This window comes from Leuresthes tenuis, unplaced genomic scaffold, assembly GCF_036924035.1.
Source record: "Leuresthes tenuis unplaced genomic scaffold, fLeuTen1.0.hap1 SCAF_15, whole genome shotgun sequence".
Classification (NCBI taxonomy): domain Eukaryota; kingdom Metazoa; phylum Chordata; class Actinopteri; order Atheriniformes; family Atherinopsidae; genus Leuresthes; species Leuresthes tenuis.
Genome location: NW_027325369.1, coordinates 24,253,469 through 24,262,968, shown reverse-complemented (window position 1 = coordinate 24,262,968; position 9,500 = coordinate 24,253,469). Strand labels below are relative to the sequence as shown.

Below are 9,500 nucleotides of genomic sequence, written 5' to 3'. Positions count from 1 at the left end.
GCAGATTGCATCAGATTTCACTTACGTGAATCATTTAGACATCTAGTGTGACAATAGATTGATTTTGACAGATGTATGAAATATATGATGGCCACGTTTTTCATCACCACTAAACCAACATAGAGAGAGGCCTTCGCATTTCTCCTAATTAAATGAACTAAATTTCCCCCCTTTTAACTACCAAACTTAATCTTATACTAATCCAACCATACTGCTGTAATAAGCAACACAAGTATGGCACGCCAGTTGGAAAACAAAGCATGCAATGGTGAAAGAGTTTGTTTGATGTGCTTGGCGTTGCCACCTCCTTAACTGTCTTCTGGTTGGCCCTGGCAACACAACGCCACAGTGCCTGGCTGTTTGGGTGCCAGGTTCTCAGAGCAGCTGCCAGGCCAATCCATTGGGCACTAATTCAGCCAGCCACAGGGAGTCTGCTCCACCCCTTCTTCTTCCAGGCCTTCACAGCTTGTGACTACAATCGCTCCTCATCTGTGTGCACACCCACACATTACACAATGCAGGCTTTAATTATAAAGAAGTTGCCAAAACCCAATAGCTCATCTTTTCAGTCAAAGACATTTGTAGCTGAGGGGTTTTCCAATGTTCTAACTACACCTTTAAAGAAACCCTTTCTTTGAGCTAACGTGGGCCCTCCTCTCCCAGCCTGCAATGCAAGAAAAAACGCTTTATCCTGATGCAGCGGAGATCAGTCATAACTAGTGGACATAAGCGTGTTTTTTTGTTCAGTTATACTGACAGCAGCTTAGAATTAAACATTTTATTCATTCAAACACATACATTTTCCTGCACTCTGGTGGCTTGATTGCATCTTTCACTTGCATGCTTGTCATCAACATGTTCATAGTAATCATGAAATCCATTAATATCTCCTTCGTGTTATGTGTTTAACTAGTTTTACTATCTCCCATAAATGAAAGAGAATTCACTGAGCCCCAAGAACTAAGGACAGGACAGTGACAACTGAGATGCTCCTCTGATCTGACAGAGTTTCTCTAGTTAATTCCTGTTGTGTCCTTTAGTAAGATTGTTGATGAAAGAATAAGCTCTTCTACAAAGAGAGGGCAATGAAAGCATTCTGTGGGTGGTAAAAGTCAACAAACCACATGCGTCCTCATGTAAACCAAAAAGAAAACTTCTTGACAGTCCATCCAATAACAGAAAAGATCCTTTAATCAGGACCAAAAGTGTAAACCTCAATGTGGTGCTAAAGGGAAGTTCTGGAGTTTCCAAAGCTATTTTTAAAACTACATCTATTTGTGTGATTCAGAAAGTCATTTTGCATTTGTTTCTTTGCTGGTTTGAGCCTCCGGTGACTCATTATCTATTTTGGCTATTTCTGTCTTTGTCACTTTGTTCGTAAATGTCTTTCTGTTACTTTGAGTTTCAATCTTTGCGGTCGGCTCATGCAATTTTTAGTCACTTTGTGGCTATTTTGAGTCTGCCTAGTTTGAATTTTCTAATGACAGAAAGCCGTCCAAAGAAATGAAGTCAAATCAAAATGAGATGTTTCAGGTTGAAATAAAACATGCTGGTCTAAATTGTGCATGCAGGCGAACTGATGGCTGACATTCCAAAATCCTCTTCTGCCCCCATCAGCTGTCACTCATCCTCTTGGCTGTGCTCGTCTGTTCCAGCTGAAGGTCAAAATATGGCTAATTCCTTTGGAGAGGCCCTCCAGGTCCTGATGCTCCATGTTGCCTGAGTAAACATTGCACAGCAGTTCATAAAGATCCATATTGCGTGCCTGCATCTGCTATGTTTTCGCATAAATGTGCGAGGGGGTCTTCCTGTGTAAGATTTCCTGACTGCAGGGATACATGCATGCCGTTAATGTGTCCGGTTGAAATATTGATGTTGTGTTCTTATTTTTTTGCTGTTCTTGAGAGGCCATCTGGATAGCTCCATATTTCCCACATCAAATATTAATTTTCCAGTTGAACATGAACTGAGGAGACCAAAGAGGGTCATTTTGTAACGTGAGAAAAAGAAAGGGGGCGAGCTGTTGGTAGGAGCAAAGTTCAACAACAGGTTTTGACCGACAGATGGAAGGTATAATGCAGGTATACAGTTCAGTGGCTTAATGGAACCTGATATATGATTATATTGCTGACTCATTATAAATACAAAAGGAATTACATGTGGTGACATGAATAATGAAATTGATATCATTTTGTTGACATATGTGTAATTTGCTGCAGGCTGGCTTGAATTGCTGCCTCTCAGTTTTTCTTTGAGCCTCAACACTCAAGTAAGACAACAAGCTAATCAAACAGGCCGCTTCTGGACAAGTCTGCAAGTCCAAATCCCAGAGGAAACCACAGGCTGAAAAATGTCTCCGTGGCAGGACTCAGTCATGGGGACAATTTCTAAAAAGCTTGCAAACAATCATGCAACTGATGACCAAGTGGTCCATCAACAATCAGGCTTCGTCCTCTTCAGCATTACTGCAGTAATGTACCATGACCTGAATGCGCACTTAGTCAGCAAAACTCAACAATGAATTTTAATGATGTGCTTAGGAAGGCAAACTAGCTAACAGCATGTCAGTTCTAACAAGGTGCTATTTAAGGGGAGTGGTTTTCAGTAAATTATCCCTGTTTTTAATGTTTAATGAAAGCCTATTAATTATGAACAAATCTGTAGCCTAACACTGATCAAGAGCAAAGAGGGTTGCCTAGTAGCACGGGCTTGTTCGGTGTACCGTGTTGCTTTGTAGTTGTAAGGCAGTGGGTTGGGTGCTGTTAGAAGGGCGCCACAAGCGCAGGTGATCAGTAATGCAGTGTGGAACATGCTTTCTTGTCAAATGATACTATACGTTTGAATAATGGTACAAAAAACCTGACACCTCTCGATAGCTGTGCATCATTTTGAATTTGTAATTTAGAACTGCCAATTCCAAGGTTGTTAAAACGCTTTCAGAGCGCTAATCATTATTCATGGGGGACCGTTTTCTATTACATCTTAAGCCTACTGCTTAGTCAAAACAAAAAGTGGTCCTGCACAGTTGAGCCTACATTTTCAAATGCTAAATCAACACAGCTGGACATCCTAAAGTTTGTGTTTATGTCTGTGCTCTACCTTTCCGACTTGAGTCTAAAAATAGCTTGGACACATCCTGCTATGATGCTGAAGGTGCAGACATCTTTCCCCTCCGAAGGACATAACACTGTCTGAAGTTTGGGGGCAGGGAGTGCTGGGGGGGGTGGAAGGGAGGGAGGAAATGGTGACTACCGTGTGACAAGCGCACAGTTCCTTCCTCTCAGGCCTGAGAAACAGGAAGTGGAGCACATAAGGCATTATTGTGACGGAGAGGAAATGCAAGGTCCTCTAAAATAAGAGCCCCAATCTGGTGGTCAATGACAGGAGCCTGTCCTCCATGGCCCCACAGAGACCTGTATCCCCCCCCCCATCATCCCTTCTAAACAACTTCACTGTTAAGTGATATTTTTAAAACAAGCCCCCATTCGGTTGCTTTACAGGAAAGTTATCTGTGATTAATCCCCTGTGCTCTGCTGTTGCAGGATAGCATAAACTTTTAAAAATCATTTCCGTGAAGAAGCTCAACAACATCAGGTGGATCGGCATTAAGATGGTGTGTGGAATCTTTTGTTCAGTGGTGGAACAACAGAGTTTCTAAGGGTTAAGAGAGGCATATGGATGGGCTCCACCCTGTTTGTGTTTAACAGAAGCTAAGGAGGGGCTGGTTGCTAAGAGAGAAACAAGGCTTTGTGACTGGCTACCTCCCAGTTAATTAAAATCCTACATTATCTGTTTCATGCTTTCAATTAAAAAGCTCTGGACAGGACCCAAGCCTCTGCACGTAGAGAAACATCGCAATAAGATATAATCATTCAGGGGGGCCTCATTCAACACTGCAGGATGCAGCGTTGCCCTGCTGTCATGCTCGTGCTTTGATTTTGGGGACCACCTCTGACGACCCGGGCAAAAGTGATTGTGTCATGTCCCTCAGTAAATATCTGCATGGAACCTCAAGCAGCAAATGAGTTTAATAAGATCTGCAGAACAGGACAGGTGCTCATACCTGTGATCAAGCACATCTGGAGTGAACAACGAATGAAACAACAGAGAATTAGCATGTGCCGGGTCTAATGTTTTTTTTAAGTCATTAGTAATCAAAAGAAGGGTTAGCTAACATTGTTTTTGCTTAATTAACAGTAAATCCATAAATATCTGTTCCTGCTTCTCATAATCAATGAACTGCCACAGCGAAACCAAGCTGTACAGATAATCAATCATGCCAAGCTTAGCACACTATGTTTTAACGGATGGCTGGTTGGTCGGTTTTATTTTGTCTTCCTTAGGCTAAAGCTTTATTCCTTTTCAACACACTATCCAAACATGGACTGCCAAACCGCAATCAACACTTGGAATTTGCTTTTTTAAACCAAGATTCTCGGCAGATAATTCCTTTTCAATTATAGAAATGTGTGCAATCACACACAAGAGTGCAATCAACTACTGCTTTATCAAAACTAAAGTCAGAAGGATTTAGAGACAAAACACAAAAACAAAACAAAGGAATACAGGAATGCTTTTTTAATCCAAACTCAAGTGAACCACAAAGTGTAAACAACAACTTTTTTTTCCTTTTTTCTTCCTGAATCCAGATGGCTTTTAATTCTTCTTCTTTCTTTTTTTTTGTTTTAAACAAATAGCTGATATTAAACTGCTGCAACAAGAGAATATTTACTGCCATCTACTGGTCACTCTAGAAAATCAAAAATGACAAACGAGCTTTTCCGAGGCATGTCCTTAAAAGCTTTGAGATGTGTCCTTCAGTATCTGAAAGACCTGAAAGAGTTGCTCAGTTGGGATGAGAGGGACTGAGAAGATGGAGTAAAACATTCTCCTCTCACACCACAAATGTCCTTGGACAGCTCATCATCATGGCAGCCAGGCTGGGGCTTAGGTTCTTGGGTAAGTGTATGGCTGGTAGGAGGAGCCATCTCCAGTCTAACCGGAGCTTTGATGTCCTTGGAATGCTCTCTGGAGATCTGAGGTGGTGGTATATGGAGAAGAAACCCTCTTCCTATAGAGGGTAAGACTTGGCTAGATGATGGCTCTTTCCCAAATAACCTTCCTCTTCCCATCATATCCATTTGTGACTCTTTGCATCCTCTGTCTGCACCTGCAGAGAGAGTACTGTTGCCAAACATTTCTTTCTTATGATGCAACACAGTAGCAGGTGTCGTACAGTGGGCTGGCGGGTTGAAAGAGGCGTGGACATCCCCAGAAGAAACAGTGGTGACACTCGAAGGGCAACGTGCGTTTTGGTGAACAAGAGGGTCCATTTGGGGGGATGAAGGCAGTTCCACTGTTGCAGGTCCAAAGCAGTCGGGCGGTGTCTTGCTCTGGTCCTCTGGAACAGAGGCGGTCTGGGATGATGACTGAGGATGCGGGTCGAAGCGAGCCAGCAGACCTTCTTCTGTGACTGGGTAATGGTTGGTGGCCAACTCCTGCCGCTCACGACGCATTTCGTCTAACTGCCTAAGCTCTCTGGGCAACTCCAACACACCTTCCTGTAGATGAAGGCAGGTAAGACACGAGGCCTGCTTACAAAAACTGAATGTTTCTGCATTATTCACTCATATCTGAGGTGTTGACCTTCATCATATAATTTTAGTGAAAACCGCACACCAGTCAAAAGCCAGTTGAATGACTTGCTGCAGTCATCAAACCTGTTCTGACTTCTGCTTGGTAAAACGCGCCTATATTTTGCTTTTTGCTTGCTGTTTCTTTAAAAAAAAAAAAACAGTTGTTTGAAGGGTTGGAAAAGGCTTAAATGTGTCAACAGAAGCACTCAGGTGGCAACAGTTTAACCCAACGTGTGTCATTTCCCCACATACTGATTCGTTTGCATTTAGGAGGGCAGGGCTACTGTAACGAGCGTTTGTGGGCCCATTTGCCATAGAATATTGAGTTAATACTAAATAATGACCTCAACAGTTTGGGATAATAATGCGAGATCCCTCTCAGTTTCATTCCCCTCGTTGGTTCCACTCATTCTTGCTCACATCCATTCAATCTTTTTTTCGACGCTGGTAATTCAAACAGTGTCTTTAATAAATGAGCATGTATTTTGATAGAATGGCCAAAACGATTGACTTTGACTGATGTTGCATTTGTTTGTGCTAAGCGACAGGGTATTTGTGCTACCAATGGATCAACTGAAAATATCAAGTGCTTGCCAAAGAGATAAACATACATTTAATCTAAATCAAACTTTGAGATTGTTTTTATTGCCCTGCCATAGCTCCGGGTGCTCATTAAGACCTGAAACCAACATGTTCGGTTGCCGTCAGATTAATGGAAGAAAGTACATGTCTGAATGAGTCTTTATTTTTCCCACAAAGACAAAATGTTCCAGTGACCGCAGTCCAAGAATGCTGACAGCATCCTGGAAATGCACACACTTCTCATAGGATGTCTAGTTTCTGAAATGACTCACCATACTGACGTGCTCCAGTTCATCGGGTTGATAGTGGGTGCTGTTGAGGTAGGAATCCACCAGAGTCATGTAGTCATTCATGAGACTGTCCAGCAACACCAATCTGAGAGGCTGAAGGTGTATGACTGACAAAACCATCACCTTCAGCAGCGGTACAGAACAAGGCCGCTTGTACCACATCTCCCTCTCTTCCTGTAAAAATACACACCACTTTATACACTGATGAGCCACAGCACCAAAAACACCGACAGGTGTAGTAAATAACACACTGGCATTCGTATAGATGTTACTTTGATGTGCATGACCCATCTGAAAGCATTGTTTGAAACCAAGCACATCCTGGATGGCAATGGACTCCCCTGACAGCAGCAACCTCCCTCAGCATGACAATGCCGCCTGCCACAATGTAAAAACTGCTAAGGAATGGCTTAAGGAACATGACAAAGAGCCAAGATGTTGACCAGCATCCCATACTCGCCCCAGTGTCCATAATCCCTGACATGTCAGGACTGTTTTGGCAGCTCATTGTGGACTAACACATGGTTTTAATGTTGTTACGGATCAGTGTGTTTTTATCAGTTGAATAAAACCACTGTAGATGGGACTGAGTGCTGTACCTTGGTGAGCTGTGACTTCATCTGAAGAGATGAAAGCCTGGAGGACGGCACTTTCAGATGGAGATTTACCACCTCCTGGAGAGTGCTGACTCTGTCAGGAAGGAAACCTCCTGTCTCTGAGTAGAAGCACATTGCATCTGCCACCTTTAAAACAGGCAGAAATAATAACGACAAATATACAAGTTCAACCAAACTGAGGAGCGACACATAAAGCCTTAAGACTTAGTAGTGCTGCTTTGCAAAGGAGGTGACTGTACGTAATATAAACCTACCTGCGTGTCAAAGACGTTGGTTAACTTGACTCCAAACTGAGCAATCAGACTTCCAGAGATGACTCTGCAGTCATGAATCACCTGTAAGATGGTACAAAACTAATAATCATCACTGTAATTAAACAGGAACTGTAAAGTGTGTGAACAGCTCACCTTTAATATGCGTTTACTTTCCAAAATCATGGAGAGGCCATTCTTAAATGCCCGCGCTCCAAGCAGCAGGACATCAAATAAGTAAACCTTGTTTTTAGTAGCAATCTGGAGACACGGATCACCAGTTATTTTCTTCATAATCTTTGCAACGAGCGAAAACAGGTGAGAGAATGAACCATGAAAGATTGGACTGGAAAATTAGGAGTTCAAAACGTCTCACCTGCAGCCAACACAGTCTTCCGTTCTTAAATATCTCCACTCCTTCAGCTCCCACACCAATCACGTGCTGCTTTTTGATGTGCATCACCTAAACCAGTAGCCGCTGAGACTTCATATTTCAGTTTGAATATTGAACAAACACAATACAAGACAGCCAAGTGATTTCTGCAATGCAAAGCATACTATGAATCAACATACCGCAGGCCCAAACTTCTCATGGAACCCATCAATGACCACAAAGTTGATGGACTCCTCTTCTTCATCATTATAATCATCATCATCTGCGAGAAAGTAAACTCTCAAAAGTGAATTTATCTTTCAAAGCAAAATAAGCTTGTAGGTTTGAATGCAACTTTAGTGAAACCACGGAAATTTGACTTAAACTCACGCAGTGTAATGGTTTTTCTGTATGGCTGAAACTTTTCTACGTTCAACTGCTCCTCGAGTCCGTCACCATTCAAATTTCTGTGCAACAGTTTTTCTATTATTACCATTCATTTTCAGAGCCAACACATTGTTGTGATCGATTTATTTGTCAATCTGGTAAGCCTACTTACCCACGGTCACCACTTGCTTCATTGATCAATTCAACTGTTAATTTCACAGTTCAAATATTCACGTCAGAAACCAATTTACACAACAAAAAAAGTGCATAAATCTAATATATTGGACTCACCGTTCAGAATTTCGTGGCCAAAGAACATTTTGGTTCCAGGATATTTGCATCTATTCGTGCCACTTACTGAGACATATAAAAGCACACAAAAGCAAGGTTAATTCACTGCAATGTACTATTAAAAAGACTATTCTGAAAAAAATATTCTGGAATTAAACTGCTAACCGTCCGCCAAAACCAAAGTTTTGTTTGAATTGATACGCTGTACGACCCCAAAGTACGATGAATTCTTCAGTGTTAGTTTGATGCGTTTTTCTTTCAGGATATTCATGAACAATACGTCGTCCACCAACATTTTGAAAGAAAAACTGTGTATACTTTAGCGAAGAATTAGCAGGCTATTATATCAAGGCTGTTTAGGTCAATCACAAGAAGCAGCTAGGCTTGCATTACTTCTTGCTCAGACGTTAGCTAGTTGCTTGTCACAGCGCGCGGCCGTCTCGAGGTAAATTCCATGATGCGTTCAAAAGCTCTACCTTACTTGGAGATTGTAGAATCGACAGTTCGATACAACCGTTAAAATCGAAACTATGCACGGGGGAATTTAAAGATAGCGAAACACAAGGGAATAATTAGAACCCTTTACACATTTATTTGTTATGTTACTAGTTAAAGGTTAGCGCTCTTGCTTGAGCTAGAAAAACATGGGGATTTTTGTGATGTCCGACTCTTTACGAACTATTTTCCGCTTATGAGGGTACCTGGTAGAACCTTTCATTAAAGTCAAAGTTGTAAATTAGAATTTTTAAATTTATTTAGGCTACCCGTCAGCAGCAAATATGCAGGGAATAACAAGAAAAACAAAACAATAAATAGGAACCTTGGCCAAATCCTCAAGTTACCCACTTTACTGCCCTGTGACACTTCAGTATGAGTATATCTGTAAACACCAATCGGAAACATTGTGCCTTTAGTGCCCCCTAGCGAAGCAAAAGAGAATGGCAAACAACAATATCAGAATTGCGATATATGTGTTTTTGGTGTAGGTTTGTTAGGACTGGCAAATTCAACCTTCCCTCACCTTTAAAACAAGGAAGATATGAGCAAAAAGAAAATAGAAATAGAATATATAT

The 9,500-nt window shown here is 41.6% G+C and overlaps 1 protein-coding gene across 1 annotated transcript; it reads right to left on the bottom strand.

Annotated features, from left to right (window-relative positions):
* Positions 1-4,488: 4,488 nt before the first annotated feature.
* On the bottom strand, positions 4,489-8,513 carry exd1 (exonuclease 3'-5' domain containing 1). The gene is made up of 10 exons (XM_072365198.1): positions 8,428-8,513; positions 8,309-8,342; positions 8,140-8,216; positions 7,950-8,032; positions 7,753-7,839; positions 7,533-7,637; positions 7,380-7,460; positions 7,108-7,251; positions 6,491-6,682; positions 4,489-5,561 (listed from the first exon to the last, which is right to left on the bottom strand). The coding sequence occupies exons 1-10, from the start codon at positions 8,453-8,455 to the stop codon at positions 4,818-4,820; spliced, it is 1,575 nt and encodes a 524-aa protein (XP_072221299.1). The 5' UTR covers positions 8,456-8,513; the 3' UTR covers positions 4,489-4,817.
* Positions 8,514-9,500: the final 987 nt, after the last annotated feature.

What these genes read in the sequence shown, in the direction of transcription:
- exd1 (XM_072365198.1), bottom strand. Translation starts at nt 8,455, where the DNA reads ATGTTCTTTGGCCACGAAATTCTGAACG. An exon ending in CAGAAAAACCATTACACTGC is followed by an intron (nt 8,033 to 8,139) that starts GTGAGTTTAAGT and finishes ACTTTCTCGCAG; the next exon opens with ATGATGATGATTATAATGAT. An exon ending in ATGAGAAGTTTGGGCCTGCG is followed by an intron (nt 7,840 to 7,949) that starts GTATGTTGATTC and finishes CTACTGGTTTAG; the next exon opens with GTGATGCACATCAAAAAGCA.